The 18,105-nt window shown below is 53.0% G+C and overlaps 5 protein-coding genes across 5 annotated transcripts; 1 reads left to right on the top strand and 4 right to left on the bottom strand.

The window, feature by feature from the left end:
• Window positions 1–1,374: 1,374 nt before the first annotated feature.
• Window positions 1,375–4,702, top strand: AYO21_10248 (hypothetical protein; the record flags this gene model as incomplete). Its single annotated transcript, XM_022660170.1, has 4 exons — window positions 1,375–2,252; window positions 2,318–2,448; window positions 2,509–2,884; window positions 2,956–4,702. 4 exons carry the CDS (start codon window positions 1,375–1,377, stop codon window positions 4,700–4,702), a joined length of 3,132 nt encoding a protein of 1,043 aa, XP_022507524.1.
• Window positions 4,703–5,332: 630 nt separating this feature from the next.
• AYO21_10247 (hypothetical protein) lies at window positions 5,333–8,358 on the bottom strand (the record flags this gene model as incomplete). Its single annotated transcript, XM_022660169.1, has 2 exons — window positions 5,333–8,022; window positions 8,085–8,358. 2 exons carry the CDS (start codon window positions 8,356–8,358, stop codon window positions 5,333–5,335), a joined length of 2,964 nt encoding a protein of 987 aa, XP_022507523.1.
• Window positions 8,359–9,080: 722 nt separating this feature from the next.
• Window positions 9,081–11,099, bottom strand: AYO21_10246 (hypothetical protein; the record flags this gene model as incomplete). Its single annotated transcript, XM_022660168.1, has 1 exon — window positions 9,081–11,099. One exon carries the CDS (start codon window positions 11,097–11,099, stop codon window positions 9,081–9,083), a length of 2,019 nt encoding a protein of 672 aa, XP_022507522.1.
• Window positions 11,100–12,297: 1,198 nt separating this feature from the next.
• AYO21_10245 (26S protease regulatory subunit 6A) lies at window positions 12,298–13,876 on the bottom strand (the record flags this gene model as incomplete). Its single annotated transcript, XM_022660167.1, has 4 exons — window positions 12,298–12,316; window positions 12,375–12,465; window positions 12,522–13,486; window positions 13,554–13,876. 4 exons carry the CDS (start codon window positions 13,874–13,876, stop codon window positions 12,298–12,300), a joined length of 1,398 nt encoding a protein of 465 aa, XP_022507521.1.
• Window positions 13,877–15,304: 1,428 nt separating this feature from the next.
• On the bottom strand, window positions 15,305–16,728 carry AYO21_10244 (hypothetical protein; the record flags this gene model as incomplete). The annotated part of the gene is made up of 2 exons (XM_022660166.1): window positions 15,305–16,175; window positions 16,229–16,728. 2 exons carry the CDS (start codon window positions 16,726–16,728, stop codon window positions 15,305–15,307), a joined length of 1,371 nt encoding a protein of 456 aa, XP_022507520.1.
• Between the last annotated feature and the right edge of the window lie 1,377 nt (window positions 16,729–18,105).

Genomic DNA, 18,105 nt, shown 5'->3' with positions numbered 1-18,105 from the left:
GCTGTCTCGATCAATTTAGCTGGTCCTGGTGTTTTGGTTGGTGCATAAGCGATAGCGGGGACCAAGGGACCTGTTCCATTGGCAGACTTAAAAGGCCACTGCATCGGGTTTGTTCGATATGAATCTATTTAAATCAATCGTGTATCTAGCATAGGCCTCTGAAAACCCACTGGCTGAGACATTCAAATCTTCAAACCCTATCTGTTTGTATATTGTAGACGGGCGTGACGGGCTGAGATAAAATGGGGGCGCGGGGGGCAGTGGCTGCGGGGTGCTCGGAAGTGGATTGAACACGTCGCATGCCAACACAGCTCACTGACTTGACAGGACCTTCTCTATCCCACGTCGCTCTGCGTTTCATCAGTGGCTTGGTGAGAGCCTGTGGCCTTCATGTTCAAACATCAATGTCCTGTTCGAGATTGTGACATGCAAACCCCATCCGCACAAATTTGTCTCTGTCCGACATCCCTTTGCACATTTGCAGCTCAAGCGATGTTTGCTACCCATCTGTCGTCTCACCGATGCCCAATCCCCCAGGGATCACCCACTCCCCTCACAAACTGGTGCGAAGCCAAGACCTTCGGAGCGAACCGAGTCGACAGCCGAAGCTGCTTAACGCGAACAAGATCATGGATCCAATGCTCGCCTTCCTCAGAGACGAATCAGGCTTTGTGGGGACAAGGATTACGGTACTTGAATCCTGTGGCCGGAGACGGGAAGAGCTAGAGGGAATACACATGAAATTTCTGCGAGGACTCAATCAATCAATATCCGCTTTCGCTTCGGTTGTTTGACAGAGTGCGGCGCAAACGAAAACTGAACCTTCACAGTCGATCACTCAGTCAATACTGACCGCTGGTTGAGCTCCAAACGCTCCGTTGCGTCTTGATCGTGCGATCTGCCTCTGAATAACTGTTTGGGTGGCTGCCTGTGTGACCGGCAGCTGCCACTCAAAGGACCCTGCTGGTCCACCGAGCTGAAAAGTGTTCTGGGCTAGCGATGTTTGTCCAGCTTCTCATAGGGCAATATTGACATCAAACCATCACACCAGCAGGAAACCGGCATGCAGCTGTCCCGTCACTGGATGCTATTCCTCATGAGTACGCCCAGATTGTCGTGGACAACCTCAACCATCACCGGATTCGGTCAGTCTAGACACGTCTGAGAAATATGTTCTTCCACTCATCTGCTATTGTGCATGTCCTCCTCCAGCTGCACATGCAGAACATTCCGCCATGGCTGTTCCCCTCTGCCCGGGCGTATTTATGCAGCACCTCCCCGCTCTCCCACCTTTGCAACTCAGGTCGTCCAGGCCGTCTTATTTCTCGTCAGAAGGTTGAAAGCTGAGGCGTCCCTACGAGAACTCTGTCCGATATGGAACAATTGCACAAATTACAAGCAACCATTTTTCAAAATGCTCCGACTGCCCCAGATGGCCGGTCCGATGCCGAGGCTGCAGCAACGCCCTCGGTGAAGCAGACTTCGCTACTCCATGATTTGACTCACCTTGGACGAGACAACGCGGCGACTTTGGTTCAGGCCTTCAACACATTGGTATCAGGAGAACCGCTTAATGACAAAGAGCTGTTACTCGAACATGGCGTGCACATGCTTCAGTCTCTCCCTGCCAACAGCGGACTAGGTGCAAATGCTGCTGGTCGGTTCATCAAAATGCTGTGGGATGACTTGCCTCACCCACCAGGAACCACAGCTGGTCCTACGACAAGATACAGGAGGCACGACGGAGGTAACAATAATCTCTGGGACCCTGAATTGGGAAAGGCAGGGTCCCCTTACAGCCGAAGCGTGCCGCCCGTGAAACCAAAGGGCCCCAACTTGCCGGACGTGGAACTGGTCTTTGAATATCTGCTTAGGCGTAAAGAAGGAGAGTTCCGCAAGCACCCATCCGGCCTGAACAGATTGTTCTTCTCCTTCGCCACAGTCGTCATTCATGAGTGCTTCCAAACTTCAAGGGACAATAAATGGGTCAACGAGACGTCCAGCTATGTCGACCTGAGCACGCTCTACGGAAACACGAGCAAGGAGCAGAAGCGAGTGCGGACGTACAAGAATGGACTCATCTACCCAGATTCGATCGCTTCGGAGAGGATCATGCTGATGCCACCGGGCGTCATTGCTGTTCTGATGATGTTTTCCAGAAACCACAATCACATCGCCGAAACGCTCTTGTCCATCAATGAGCAAGGAAATTATGGTCAATGGGATAGTCTGACAGAAGAAAAACAGAAAGCGTAAGACATTCGCTCTGCTGTGATGGCAATGTTGGTGGCTGGTATATCTGACTGACGCCTCACAGGCAAGACGAAGATATCTTCCAGCTAAGCAGAAACATTAACGTCGGCTTCTTCGCCTCCGTAGTGCTGAGAGACTACGTTGCCGCCATTTTGAATACGCCACGGGCTAATTCTGAATGGTCTCTCAACTTAGGTGAGGAGATCAAGTCTGCGCAGGGACGAGTAGAGAGAGGCTCGGGTAATGTCGTCTCAGTGGAGTTTGCAGTTCTCTACCACTGGCACGCCGCACTCAGCGCCGCCGACGCAAAATGGATGGATGATGTGATTAGTCGGAATCTTTCCCAGATAAAGTCTGTGGACGAAATGACGCCGCGGCTCTTCTGGCAGATGACAGAGAAGATCACAACGGACTTGATGTCGAAGCCTGCCAGCGAATGGACCTTTGGAGGTTTAAAGCGTGGCCCTGATGGAAGGTTCGACGACGCCGATCTTGGCCGCCTCATCAAAGACTGCATCGAGGAGCCAGCTCACGCATTTGGAGCTAATGGTACACCGGCAAGCCTGAAGGTGGTAGATCTCATGGGCCAGCTTCAGGCCAGAGAGATATTCAACACCTGCACATTGAATGAGTGAGTCCCATCATATCAACATCCAGATTATGTGATGTGACCACTGCAGATATGCTGACAGGTATTGCCAGATTCCGGAAATACCTCAACTTGACGGCGTACAAGAGTTTCTCGGAGTGGAACGATGACCCCGAAATTTCTCGAGCCGCCGAGCTCCTGTACGGCCACATCGACAATCTCGAACTATATCCGGGTCTACAGGCCGAGTGTACCAAGCCACCAATGCCTGGAAGTGGTGTCTGTCCAGGTCAAACAACCGGACGTGGCATCCTGGATGATGCCGTGGCCCTTGTGCGAGGCGACCGTTTCCTCACCTACGACTTCAATAGCAACACCCTCACCAATTGGGGCGTGTCCAAACTTGCCGATCTCCCCGGAGGCGCGTACGGAGGCATACTGTCCAAGCTCATCTTCAACGGCCTCCCTGGGGAGTTTACCGGCACATCAACCTATGCTTTGCTGCCGTTCTACACGCCCGAGGCGGTCAAGGGCATCCTCGAAGGCAACAAGGTGCTGGCCAAGTATGATCTTGCGAGACCTCGACCCAATGCGATGAAGCTAGTGGGTATTCATACTCAAGAGGGTGTCAAGAAGGCCTTTGAAGATCGAGAAACATTCCACGTCATGTATCAAGCGGCGATCCGCAACTGCACCGACGGCCACGAATTCATGATCGGCTGGGACGACCAGAAACGCCACGACCCACGTTCTGTCATCCTCCACAAGGCCTTTTTCGAAGAGAATTTTGAGGCGAATCTTACAAAATACTTTCGAGAGACGGTCAGAAGCCTGATCCACAAGAGCACGCTCAAGTATCCGGATCGTCGACGGTCGATTGACATTGTCCGAGACGTCTGCAACGTCACGCCGATCATGTGGCTCGCCCGCCGTTTTGCGATTCCGATCAAGGACGCCGCCCATCCACGTGGCCTGGTCACCATTCCGGAGCTGTTTGATATCTATCTCGTCCTCTTCATGTACCAGAGCTTCAATATCTTGCCGGTGAATGAGTGGAAGCTGAGGGAGACGGCCGAGACGGTTGCGCCGATCCTCCGACAAATCTTTACAGCTCATCTCCGGACCCAGCGGGGTGTCACGGAGTACATTGTGGATTGGCTCGCCAAGGGCTCCGCGTATGAAGTTGGGCCGGATGCGGACCGGTTCTACCACGCCATGAACAAGACAGGATTGGACATTGGCGACATCGTGGGTGACTGCATCGGCATGGGTGCCCCTGTCGCGGGCAACATCACGCAACAAGCATCCCTGCTGATCGATCTCTACCTCCGCGACGAATACGCGCAATACAAAAGCCGCATCGTGGAGCTCGCGCAAAAGGACGACGAAGCCTCGGACAAGGAACTGCTGGGGTTCGTGTTCGAGGGCATGCGCCACGCCGGCGTCGTGCCCGGTCTGCCCCGCGTGGCCTCGCGGGATGTGACATTTGACGACGGCGCCCGCGGCCCCGTTGACATCAAGGCCGGTCAATACGTGCTCATCGCCACGTCCTCGGCGGCCATGGACCCAGTGGCTTTCCCGAACCCGGAGAAGATCGATCCGCACCGCCCAATGTCATCCTACACGCTTCTCGGGCACGGCATGCACTACTGCTTCGGCGCCAGATTGGTCGGCCCCGCCCTGGTCGCCACGCTCAAGGAGGTGTTCCGGCTGAAGAACCTGCGCCGCGCCGCCGGTCGACTGGGCCGCTTCAGCGTCATAGAGCACGACATCGCGGGCGTCAAGGCCAAGATCTATCTCGACGGCAATGCCAAGGAGTCGCCCATCCCGACCACGCTGCATCTCTTGTACGATGAGTGATTTCCAACCCGAGATGCCGGGATGGGTACTTTTTCCGCCCCGTCGACCATTCACCATTTGGGGAAATAATGACAGTCAAGACGGCTTTTGTCCTTCTCAGGTCATTGTCTGGACATCTATTTATCTCCCAGAGTCGGAGTGCCAGAGTGTCAGACCGTCTTTTCTATGCTAGGCTAGGTAGTTAGGATAATCCCATGAAAACACGAATGAGGGTCAGGACTCGAAAGGGATGTGAACTTTCTCTCTCTCTCTCTCTCTTTTTGACCGAACCCCTCTTGTTTTGATTGGATTTGGATTTACATTTACATACATAGGTAGCTAGGTAGCCAAGTACCCAAGGTGCCCAAGAGGGAGGTAGATGGGTGGTGGTTTACCTTTTGTCGTGCCCCTGCTGGACATTCTCGGAAGCTGGTGATTTCGTATGTCTTTTTTCAAAATTATCTGAAGAATCTTTCTTTCTCGGTGCCTTCTCCTGTCATTGGTGGTGAAATAACGATACGCTCAAACAAATACCGCTCGTACTTTCTAGTGGTGTATACATCGTAGAAGATCCCTTTGGCCGCTCACTAAGACACCAGGAAAAATGGAACGGGGGTCAGAAAAAGGGGGAAGGCTAAGTGAGACAACTTCTCAGATAATGTCATAGATACGCGAACAGAGTCGGCTCTTGTTGTCGTCGGTCATGATCTCGCCGTCCACAAAACCGTATACAAAACACTCGCCAATCAGGGTATAGTAAGACGATGATGACGACGCTGACACCTGGGGCCGAAGCACCACGGGCACGCTGCAGCCGTAGAGGATGGCGACCACGTCCCCGACGCTGGTTTCGGGTGGGCAGAGACTGATTATTGGTTGTTGTGGTGGTGACGATGACGACGAGGCAACACCACCACTGCCACCGCAAGACCTCCCTGCCGCTGCGGATTCTTGGGACGCGCTCAAATTCACCAGTGCTCTCGACCAGCACACATCGCGGACCCGTCGCAGAAACTCGCGCACGTGGGAAGACTCGGTCAGGCTGTAAAGCTCCTCGACGTCGATGTGGGCGCTGGCGTTTCTGCGGAACGCGAACTCGCACGCGCGCTTATACCACCCAGGCGCGGGTAAGCCGTCGGGTCCGCGGTCCGCGACCAAGGTGCGCCAGAACACCGGGGGAACAGGCCGCGAATCAAGCTCGTCCCACATGCCCAGCTCCATCCAGCGGGAAGGAATGTTGCCGTTGATGCACTCGCCGCCGTGGACGGCGACTGTGCCGATGGGAATGCCTCGGGCCGAGAGCACCAGTTGCGAGCCCTCGGCGCGAAATTCGACGTGGCCGCGCGACGAATAGTGGCCGCACGCACGGTAGCTTCGCGAGTCAGGCGTCCCCACGAGCACACAACCGTTTTTGCGCATGTACACCGGGAGAGTGCTCTGCGCAGAGAAGCCAGTGAGCGTCTTGCCAGCCGCCACAGCACTGCGCAGCGCCCCCAGAACCTCGGCACTCCCTACCGTGCCCTGGGGTCGCGGCTTGAGGCTATATGGAAGCTTTTCTGTAGTGGGGATCCAGGAGGGGAGGCCGGCCTTGGGCGCCCACGGCTGACAGATGATATCCAACGAGCCAGAACTCTTGACAATCAACTCTGTGGCCTCACGGAACAGATCTCGCGGCTCCTTGGAGTAGTCGACCTGAAGCCTATTGGTCCCCGCCACGTCGCGCGCGAGATCGTAGATGGCGTAGATGGTGTCGTGCATGAAGGTGACCTCGAACGTGGGCAGCATCGACAGCAGCGTCTCGAGATCGAGCAGTCTGTCAATCACGTCGCCGTTGGGGGTCCTTCGGACTATTTTGGCCGACACTTCAATCAACGCGACAGCCCCAATCAGATATGCGTGCCCCAGCCTGTGTCGAGTTTTGCCGTCCACGCGATGCTGGATCTCGATCCATCGTGGACGGAGCAGCGTGACGGCATCCACAAAGTCTAGCCAAGGCATTACTCGATGTCCACAATGTATCGTGGCCGACTTCGCCAGAAGGATCTCCTGGACGCACCAACGCCTGCGAAACCAAGGGTTGCCCATCAGATTGGCGAGCTGGAGAAAATTCTCGGTAACGGAGGGATCGCTCAGTGCGGCTTCAAAGTAGTCAAAATCGAGGATTCCCTGGGCAAGATCCATGGCTTTCCTGTTGTTCTCGTCTTCCTCGCCCAACCAAATGCAGACATTGTCAGCGTGCCGGAAAATACGACTCATCTTGCGGATTTGCCGGGCTCTCTCATCAGGGCTGGCAGGATTGATTGACAGAGCGTCCACCCATATTGCAATATCTATACCCGGCTGCCGCAGGTGGGACAAGGCAGAATGCAAGTTTTCGGCAATCTCATGCTTGAATAGGGACTTCTGAAAGCGCAAGCCGAGCTGCTTCAGCTTGTGGTCAGTCCCCACGACATAAGACAACGCAACATATTTGGAAGCTTGAGAGAAGCTCCTAACGACAAGTTCTATCTCCAACGGCGCGCTTCCTTCGCCCGCCTTGAGCTCGATGAGGCGGAACTGGTCTTCTCGGAGAGTTGTGTAGATGCCGGCATCCCATATGGGCTGTGGAGGCGCGGCAGGTTCCAGCCAGAGAGAACCGTAGTCTGGATCCCAAGATGCTTTGAGATAGCGTTGAGAGCCGAGTTGTTCGAGCTCCTGTTGCTTGTCAGCTCTCCCAGGCTCGCTGCCCTTCCCGCCCAATTTGCCGAGTAGGCGGCTAGAAAGGCCTTTCCGGGAGGGGTCCTGGATAGCAGCGTCAATCAGACCTAAAATCTCGCTGTCCAAGTAAGTACCAGCGGCGGTCCGATCCAGAGTCAGGCCCTGGTCCACGAGCTCGCGCTGGATGGTCATTAAAATCTCATCTTTGGACGACGCCGTATCCAGGACTTTGGCTGCAGAGGTGGCATCACCACTGAATCGAGCGGTCTTGGCTCCAAACTGGACCAAATCAGACCAGAAACTGGCTTGGAGCTCTGCCTCACGCTTCTCGCCCAAAGAAGGATCGATAGTGTCCCACATGGAAGTGACCAAGGTCAAATGAGGGAAACTTTGGACACCAAGCATTCGCTTCATCACTGTCAAGTTCCGGAGGATGCTGCCAGACACCCTTGTCAATGTGATGGGCTGTATGTAGATGATTGCCATGAGGCGAGTTTTCTCCTGATAGCGCGCGGCGAGCCAGGCTGAAAGGTCTCGGAAGATGGCAGTATCAGGGCGGTGGGTATCATCGAACCCTGGCGTGTCAACCAGGGCCACATGAGATCCATGGTGCTCAAAGTGATATGCTTGGACGGTTCTCGTTTCTGAGCAGATGTCACGACTCTTTCTTCCACGAGGACCTGAATGCGAGGATGGTTATACCCACCAGAGTGGAGAGAGTCGCCAATGTCGACACTGAGCCCCGAGGCCTCAGCAATGAACCTCGACTTGCCGGCCCCAGTCGGTCCCATGACGACAGCCACCATGTCGGCATCCTTGAGGTCGCTATCGTTTTTCAACAGGCTCAAGGCGGATTCCTCCTTCTCGAGGTCAACTCTCGAAGCAGCCGAATAGACTGGTCGCAAAGCCCAGTCCGAACGGGGCAAAGATGAGCCTGGCGGAGGCTTCGTCGCTGGGGAGAAAACGCGCTTCAAAGGCATTCTTTTTATAATGCAGGTGAGTTGTTGTTGGAGGGTTGTTGAGGCTGTGATGGGTGTTCAGGGCACAGTGTTCAACAGCACAGATCTCTCTCTGTAGGAAGATAGGCCCAGCAGACTGCGAAGAAACATAGATTTAGACGCAGTAGAAGGCTCGAAGCTGTCGCCAGTGTCCTTGGTCGATCATGATTCAACTCTTTCTTTTTGAGGCTGAATCCAAAGTGAAAGAAACCCTAAGTGACTCGTAGACTCTTCCTGGACAGCGCACCTGCCGCCAAGCGCAACGAACCAGCGTCGATGGCTCCTGCCAATGGCGTTTACATGATTGGACTTGAATGCGGTGGTGGGGGACGGGAATTGTTGGTCGCTCTACATAATAGGCGAGATCGCCCAGTATCCAGACGCGTCCTGCACGTACCTACATCACGATCACACAGTCGGTACATGGGTCAGCCCGGAGCGGAATCGGCCCTTTCCGTATTATGTATCGCTGCCCCATAAGGCGTTCCAAATCTCTGGTCGGTCAGATCCATCCTATACTTGACGACGACGGCTATGATTGCGACTATCTGGGAGGCAACTGATGTTTTATGTTTTATATTCTGTAGAATTAGGTTGAGCTTCAAAGCCCCAAGGGTTAACACTGAGCATCGACAAGCAGTTGCTCTCGTTGCTGAATAATTCGCATGTATATCATACATCGTCGTATACCTCGCATACCTCGTCTAGAAGAAATCCGACACAGAAACACACCCTCCTCTGTCTCCATTGGGCCGTGGCACATGTCTCGATGCTGTCTCGTTGGATAATTTCTCCTTTGAGCTTCCAAGACCCAAAGCCAAACTCAACTTGGAGGATGTCTTGGATGTCGACTTCGATCTTGGTCTGTCTTTCTTTGTGTACAACAACGGCGGCGGCGGCGCTGACAGCACTTTAACAATAGCGCTGAGTTCACCCGGTTGCTGTTCCTCAGAGCCGGGACATTGGCCCCAGCTGCCCTTGCCCATGCACGTGTTTGGGGACAGAGTACCAACTTCCACCGCCACGCTGCTGTCATCCGTGCGTACTTTTCCTTTTTCATGGACGTTCAAGAGTTCGCCCCATCCGATCAGACCGCCATTCTCATCTCGTCCGGGGATATCTGGCTGGAGATAGAAGAGAGGACGAGAGTATTGCTCGGCGCCTGTTGTGCTATCCGGCACCAGAGACCATCTCCGATCCGTCGGCTGTAATCCAAAAGAACTGTGACGAAGCAGATCGACATGGACAGACGAAACAAGGCTGGGAGCACCAGCTGCGAGTCTGAGAGGATTACGAGGTGGCGGCGCGAGACCACACCTGCGTTCTTCAACTTTTTGAGATCCCCAACCACCGCAAACGCACATACCCTCCTCACTTCTAGGGTGCCTGCGAGACTCCGGATTTGCTATAGCCTTAGAGGACACGTGTGGCCGTTGCGGCGATGGTGCCATAACCCCCTTGTCGGAATCCCGGTTGTACCAAGACCTCTCTTCCCTGTCCGCAGTGATTGGAGAGATGATGCCATCGTCCGGAGCAAGTGGTGAAAAAGGGTTCGTCTCCGGAGAAATGGGCGAAACCAATTCGTGTACAGTATTTTCATAAGCACTGAAGTTGTTTCTGTTTGGGTTGCAAGCATGGGAAACAGCTGGCACTTGGATGTTGGAGATTTGTGCCAAATGTGATGACAGATGGCTCGAAGTAGTCCCTGGACATTGACGGGCGCACGGCAGTATGTGGTTTAAGCTCTGAGTGCTGATTTGGCAAGCTATCTTCTGAGCCCGCAGGCGGGCCGCTTGTAAGGAATTCGATCTGGTCGAGCCCTGCAGATGGTATCTGGAGCTGTCGTTTGAAAACGTGGTATCTCCCTTACCAACCGTTTGACAAACTGACTGAAGGGCGCCGGGTGGGCAAGTGTCTCGAGGGGCGCGCAAGCACCTCAGCCAAGGGAACCCGTTATGCGAGATGGAGAGTGCAAGGTGCATGTTTGGCATCTGGCATCCATCTTCAGCAACAATACCGTCGCCATCACCAGGTGCTTTTGGCGATAAAGATTGAATGTCCCAATGCAAAAATCTCAAGGACGCCGAGGCCAGCACCGGTTGGAACAGGACTCCCACCTCCTTGGGCCAGGAGAGCACGACGTCAGTCTGCAAGATGGTGAATTTCCACAGGCGACCCAAGCTGGCAAATATCTTCGACAGGGTCAGTAAGCTCGTGACATTCTGATGGATCAGGCTCAGTCGTTCAATCTGCGCTGCGTTTGGGTTCGTTGCCCACTGCGTCAACCCTGCGTCTGTGACCCCCAAGCATTCCTCCAGGCGTAGCGTAGTGACACAGGGTGGAAGCGCAAGGAGCGTGTTGTCGTGGAAATCATCAGGATCGAAGGAAGACACGCACAAGTTACGCAACTCGGGCAAGGATTGGAGGACACGAATGAATAGCTCATGTTCGATGACTCCGAGACCGCCTGGTGAAGACAACATGAGGGTTTCGAGGCGCTTCCATCGCTGATGGTAAAGCTCAAACTGGTAGGTTTGGTGTTCGTCCAGAAGGCCCGGCGGGAGTTGTGTCTGACTTCGCACGCTCACATCCTCATTCTCGGCAATGATCCAAACATGCTGGCGGAGCTTGGTTCGCGTCGACAAAGCGTGCGTCAGCCTGTCAAACGTGTGATTGTAGAAAGCCGCGAACCCTGTCAAGGCTTCCAGATTGGGGCATTGCATGACGACGGACGCTACCGTGCAAAGATATGCATCATATTCGGGATTGGGATCGCCACGGGTCGAGTAAAGCGGTATGTTTGGATCTGGCACGTGGAGCGTCCTGACCAGAGCGGCGAGAAGGGGTCTTGAGCGAAGTGTTGACCGCAAACGTATCAGCCGTACTGCCCGCGAGACCCTCCATCTCCGAAGCATCAAGGGATCATCCTTGCCGACAATCTGTATGTTGGTATACCTAGACTATTGAGGAGAATTTTCCATCGGTGGAAGGACAGACTTACAGCATTCGTTGAGCATCAGAGAACCAAGCTTTGCAAGTTAACTGTACCGCAGTCAAATTTCTCATATAGCACGTTGAGCAGGATGAAGACCACGGGTAAGGATCCAAATGGAGACGCCTGAGATGGTCCAGGACAAGCTTCAGGATCGATGATGGCAATTTCTTCCAATTGACTCTTGCCCTCGGTGTTGAGGTGCGAGATTTGATAGTCAATAGTGATGTCAAACGAGGTTGTAACACCGGAGGAGAATATGGCTGCTCATGGCGGCCAAGTTGGGCATACCTTGCTACCACTTCCATCGGGTGTTGGTATATCCCTCTGTAACCTTCTTCTCTAAGCCCATACAACAGAGAACCCGACACAGTGGGTGTTTTCAAGATCCACTAGAATCACTAATGGATTCATTCAGTAGTCCCGAGGAGCACAAAAAGGTACACAGGAAATGTTGGCGTGGCTAGGTTCACGAAAAGTAGCTGAGGTAAAAGTTGGACGTCAATAGGACGTGGCGCGAGAAACAGGGAAGCCATTGCATTCTTGTCCAATAGGAACCTGTTTTTCACGTCCCCCAAAGGGTAGAAGACTCAGGATCCTCGTTGTACCCTTAGTGTCTTGGTGCTTGGTGCTTCTGCATTCAGTCGTCTCGGTCATAATTGTGGTAGATCTAGCAATACGTCCTGTAGAAGAGTTAGTGGAACTACACGCAGCTAGGCAGATGGAACAGTGAGTGGCACAGCACAGGTCTACGAAGACAGAGGAATCTGAAGAAGCACCAACACAAGGACGAATCCAAAGGTTTATGATAGAACTGCCTGAGCACGGCAGTCGTCTATTTGAGGACGTCACCCCTTCCTCGAGTATTGTACATGCCGTGTTCTGCCATGAGTTTCCCAGTGAGGCTGACTTGAAGTGTCTGCTTGGATTTATGCGTAGAAATTGACCCTGCAAACTATGGTGTTAGTCTTGTGGTAAGCGACAGATGGGATCCAGATGGACGTACGTGTCTTTCTTCTTCGCTTGCACCTCCGCAATGGCTTCCACGTATGCTTCGTGATTGACTTTTGATTGCCCTTTGCGAAGTGCAATCATACCTGACAAGAGATAGTTAGCGAACTGGGCCACACATGGACAACGGACAACGACATACCCGCCTCGACACAGACGGCCTTGAGCTGTGCACCTCCAAATTCATCCGTTGACCGGGCCAGCTCGTCAAAGTTGATGTTGCCCTCGTCGATGGTCATCTTTCGCGAATGGATCCGCAGAATCTGCGCACGGGATTCTTCATTCGGCAAGGGGAATTCGATCTTCCGGTCCAAGCGGCCAGATCGAAGTAAAGCAGGGTCGAGGACATCAACGCGGTTCGTGGCGGCAAGGACCTTGATTCTTTCGTCTGAAGCGAAGCCATCAAGCTGGTTGAGCAGTTCCAACATGGTCCGCTGGACTTCGCGATCGCCACTCTTTTCTGAATCGAAACGTTTTGTCCCAACAGCATCCAGCTCGTCAATGAAAATGATTGACGGAGCCTTTTCCTTTGCGAGAGCGAAGCAGTCGCGGACCAACTTGGCACCGTCACCTATGAACATCTGCACAAGTTGGGGACCTGCGAGCTTCAGGAAGGTTGCATTGGTCTGGGCAGCACAGGCACGAGCGAGAAGAGTCTTACCCGTGCCGGGAGGTCCATACATCAACGCACCCTTGGGTGCCTTGATGCCGATCTTTTTGAACCGCTCTGCCTCTTTCATCGGCCAGACCACCGCTTCCACGAGCTCTTCAATCTGCTTGTCTAGCCCACCAACGTCGGTATACTTTTCTGTCGGCTTCTCGTCCACCTCCATCGCCTTGACTCTGGAATCATACTCGGCCGGCAGGGTATCCAAGACCAGGTATGAATCCTTGTTGACACCGATTAGATCGCCAGGTTTCAGTTTATTATGGTCAACCAGACCGATCAGAGGCAAAAAGATAGTCTGGCGGGTGCTTGTCTTGATCACGGCCGATTTGCCCACTCGCGTGGCGTCGAGATCAATGTTGGCGCCTTCTTCGGTTGCTTCAGCTTCGACATCGAGGTCAAGGAGTTCGACGACATTGCCCACAAGGTATGGTAATTGCCTGGATGCGTTTCGTGTTAGCCACGGCTCTTTGAGTTATTGCAACAAAACAAGACACTAAAACCTACCGATTTTGCTCGATCTTTTCCAAATTGTCCTTGATCTTCTCCTTCATCGTACTTTCTTCGTGCTTCAGTCGCTGGAATTCGCTCTTGAGGATCTTCATTTCATTTTCGAGGAGTCGCCGTCGGTTAATGATGTCTCTTGTACTTGACTGGAGAATCTCGTCATCAATGTATTGTTCCTCCTCATCCTTCTTCGATTCCGCGTCCTTCATCTCGGTATCTTTGGCATCGCCGTTGGAGTTAGGCTTCTTGTCTTTGTCATCGCCGTCCTTTCTCTGCTCTTTCTCATCGCGCTCCAGGTCATCGAGATCCTCTAACGTCGACATGATGGAGCCCCTTTTGATGAGGGTCTTGTTTGGTTCTGACTAGGATTAGGCGCTGATGATTCTTAAAATAAGGAATCACGGCAAAGGAGGTCGGTTGAAACGTGGAAGTCAAGTGTTATGTTGAGGGTTTATGGGCAACTGGCTTGATTACAATCCTGTGGAGTCGAGATGGAAGCTCGCAGTTGAGGTTGGAGAGTCGCTGCGGCAAAACCGCGGTTCCAGGCTTGGCACCATTCTTCACCGCGTCACTCTTCGCAGCCTGGCATGCCTGTCCTTAAAGCATCCATCCACCTAATAATCAGCCTTATGACCAGGTTCTTTTCAAGCCTGCCTACCGTGCACCTTGCCATATCGTCTAATAGTTTGTCCATCAACCCTCTAAGAGGTGGTCCTGGTCCCTTCCACAGCTCAACTTCATCACCGTAGAAAAGCAGACAAGAAAGTGGTTGATGACAAATTATCTCTATGGAAAGCTTTTTGTGATCTTTCAAAGCGAACGAAAAAGCGCCCATTGCAGTCTATCGGGGGTATATACCTGCCGAGTATCGAATCTCGGCCGCTGAAAGAAAGAAGTAAAAGAGGCCGACAACAAGGTCCGTGACAACGTCAACCGATGTGTCCTGTGTTTCCTTTTTGGCCAAACACCACCACCACCGTACTCCGTACAGGAGGTGCCTCATGTTTTCGTGCGGCAGACTCTGACCGTGACAATGGCCCTGTTGGACCAACTCGAACAGCCATGTAGCACATTTCAACCTCGTTCATTGAACCCACCACCTCATTTCACATAGCTAATTACAAGAATGATGATGCAGCAAACCTCTTGGGACAATCCACCATCCTCCGCGATGCCATGCGATGCAATCTCTGACGCAAGCCATAAACCGTTGGCATCCTTTTGTGTCGATTGAAGTCTCGTAAAAACACGGTGTAATAACTGTGAAACAAACAAAGTCTTTGAATGAAAGAAACAGGCCCCCCCCCCCCCCGCGTGACAACCCATTTGCTGAATAACCCCGACGCCAGCCCGGTAATAAACACTGTCCTTGAGTCGGAACTTTTGGTGACTTTTCCTTCCATGAAAGCGCCGCCCAGGCATCCCCATCGTCAATGTATAGAGAAAGGAAAGCTTTGATCTATTCTTGGAGAGTTGCTCGCTTTAGATGCTGAATAACGAAAGACAAGAAAGTGCCGGTCGTAAAAGGTCGTTAGATTGGGAACTCGATTAGAGAAATTTTGGTGGACGAGGAGCATGTTGACCATGGCACCATCAACCGTGATGGGCCCGCCCCTCGCATGGTCCCGACATTGGTTCTTTTGAAGGTACGTAGAAGGTCGACGGTGGTAAAAACAATACCGAACACCGCGGTATGATTCGAGAACTTTTTGAACCGGACCCATATCGCTGAACGCTGGAGTGTGAACAATTTAACCCACTACAGTTTGCATGGCGTATCCCGGGTGATTGAAGTAATAATCCGAGTGCTTGGCATGGAGACTGCAGCCGCAGTTGGGACCGTGGGAGACCCAATTCGGAGCCAAACCGGACCCATAGCCAAACGTCTGAGAGTACGTAGGCAGCTGATTCCGTTGAGTCGAGTATGCCGACGCACCATCAGAATGGTACTGCTGGCGGCCATATGCTGGAGGACCACCCGGTGTGAACGTCCAGGAAGCATTGTAATAATCAGGAGTGGGCGGGCCACTGTGTGGAGCAGATGGTGGTGAATATTCCGAAATATAAGCACGAACCCAACGGGTATCGTATTGCGAGCCTTGCTGATACTGAGGTGGAATGGGCCCTTCCGGGGACATCAAGGGTTGATTCTGGATGGGATGATGGCGATGAAGGTTTGTCTCAATCGGAGCGAGCTTTTGAAGCTCCTTGACTTTGGCAAGCTGAGCCTTTTCTTCGTAGGCATGCCAGTGCTCAACCCACATGAAGAAGCCATCATCCTCGTCGTACATCATCCCGTGGATCTCCCAGTTGAAGTCTGTCAACCACTGCAGCTCCATCATGTTCAGCTCGTGCACTGGAATGCTGCTGACTTCGGCCCAGGAACGATTCTGGAATGTGTTGTCGTCAAGAAATTTACTGCCGAGAAGAAGGCAAGTGGTGAGCATGCGATAGACAGTGCCAGAGGACGAAGTTGACTGCCCGCGTTCATTCACCTGCTTCATTCGTGAAGCCAGGTAGTACAGCCCCAGCATGATTGTAGAGCTTGGGAGGCGAGTAGATGACAGAATTTGGGACACATATTTGCGGAACTGAGATGTTGGTGCGGACTCTGGTGTTACACTGAGGCAAGAAGTTAGAGCGTGGTCTGTTGGATCTGAATCTGCGGTACTCACAGTTTTTGGGACATCTCGGCCACGAAGCTGGACATCAAGTCCATATCGTAGTCCAAGTGTTGCGCTACCCCTCCTGTTGGCTTGTCCTCCTTAGGCTTGGACTCAGTGTGCTGTGCTCCATAATGTGTTGGAAATTGATCCAAAGCCTCGGTGACACGGATAGGAGGGAGAATAGGCGCCCCGACGTGGTTTGCCCAGTAGGACGAGCCGTGCATATGATAGGGTTGTGGATATGGATATTCTTGTGACGGGTGAGCATGCCCGATTCGCGACACCTGTCCTGCCAAAGATGGCTGAGCTGTGTAGGCCGGGGGAGGCTGGTATCTGTCGTTGTAGTCTCGCGACGAGAGCGATCGACGAGAGTGATAACCTTGCGAGTGATAGAAGCCTTGATCAGACACCGCACTCAAGGGCGTGAGATAAGTGGGTTGGTACTCCGGCGGCGTCGGGGGAAGTCGCGCGTGTTGGGGGGCTGCGCCCCAGCTGTGATAGGAAGGCATGCTCGATCGAGGAGGGTTGAGCAGAGCAGACAAGCCGTGGGCTTTGAGATTATCAGTATCAAGTACGATATATCTCTTTGAGCTAGGATAGATAACTCACCTGTCTGCTTCCGCTGACTGCGCGGCCACGCCCTAGGCGTTGAAGCCGGAGCTTAGGTGCTGCTGTTTTGATCCCACTCAAAAGCAGGTCATGGATGGAGTCGGTGTTCTTGTCTTAGCAAGCGCAGCGGTTCCAAGAGGGGTGGCAAACTGAATGACAGAAACAATGATAACAGGTGTCTGGTCGATCCGACGTAGTCGTAGCAATCTGCGTTGACTAATGGGTAGACTGTCGTGGACAGTGGTTGGCAGACAGGAACCTTGCAGATTAATCTAAGTTGAGCCAAAGCTCGAGATGGGTGACAAGACTTAGTGAAAAGCTCGTCGAGATGGCTGAATCTGGCGGTGGCCAAGTGGAAGGTGGTGCTGTAATGGGAGGCTCGTTCGAAGGACAACCTGCAGGCGCGAAGGCAGTCAGAACATGAGCGTCCAAGAAGATCAATAATGCCCGATGTTGGGGTCAGGCATTTGTTTGTCACAGACAAGAGACATCAGAGACGGGGTATGAGCATACCTAGTGACACCTCGATGTGTGGCCGGATCACTCCAAATCAATCCACGATGCACTGCTCTCGCGATGAAGTGGCAGTTTTCGATGTTGGACGTTTGTTTGAGAGGAAGTACAGACACAGAGGTTTTGTGACGGAGAATTTGAGCGTGGGCAGACGGGTACGCCCCGAATTTGGCAACACACAGCCACTAGGTAACGACAAAGACTGGAGCGCAGGCAAGGGCCAGGGAAAAAATGGCTCTGACGGAACTCGTGACTGGATGTTCGTTGGTCAGGAAAACAAAAACCTCCAATCTGGCCACCAAGTCGCAAACGAAATGGTTTGAACGGTGCCTGGGACGACGCAAGGCTTGCGAGACGTAGTTGGTATGGCGAAGCAAGACCAAATATCGGTAGCCTGGCGACAGTGGTGCCGTGGGAAATTGTGGCAATCAAGCTGACCGCAAGGAGTCGTCACCCACGAGGTGCACTTGAGGCAGGACGTGGGCCCCAGTCCGAAATTAACAATTCGAAGGGCTGGGTGGGCGTGGGAAAATCCTGTCGGACCGCCGAGAATAGCACTGGTGGCTGCACCAACAAACAACGACTCAGACCGTGGGTCTTTTGGGGCTTTGGTGACCGGTCGCTTTTTTTCGGGATGAGAGGTTTTTGAGAGAAAGATTTCAGGGAGGGAAGAAGAGAGGGTTGAAGATGGAAAGAAAAAAGACTGAAGGGAGATGGAGATGAATGAGGTCGAAAATTTGAGCTACAGCAGCCGGAGAGAGGGG

This window comes from Fonsecaea monophora, assembly GCF_001642475.1.
Source record: "Fonsecaea monophora strain CBS 269.37 chromosome Unknown Scaff114, whole genome shotgun sequence".
Classification (NCBI taxonomy): Eukaryota; Fungi; Ascomycota; class Eurotiomycetes; order Chaetothyriales; family Herpotrichiellaceae; genus Fonsecaea; species Fonsecaea monophora.
This window is presented reverse-complemented; position numbering and strand designations above follow the sequence as displayed.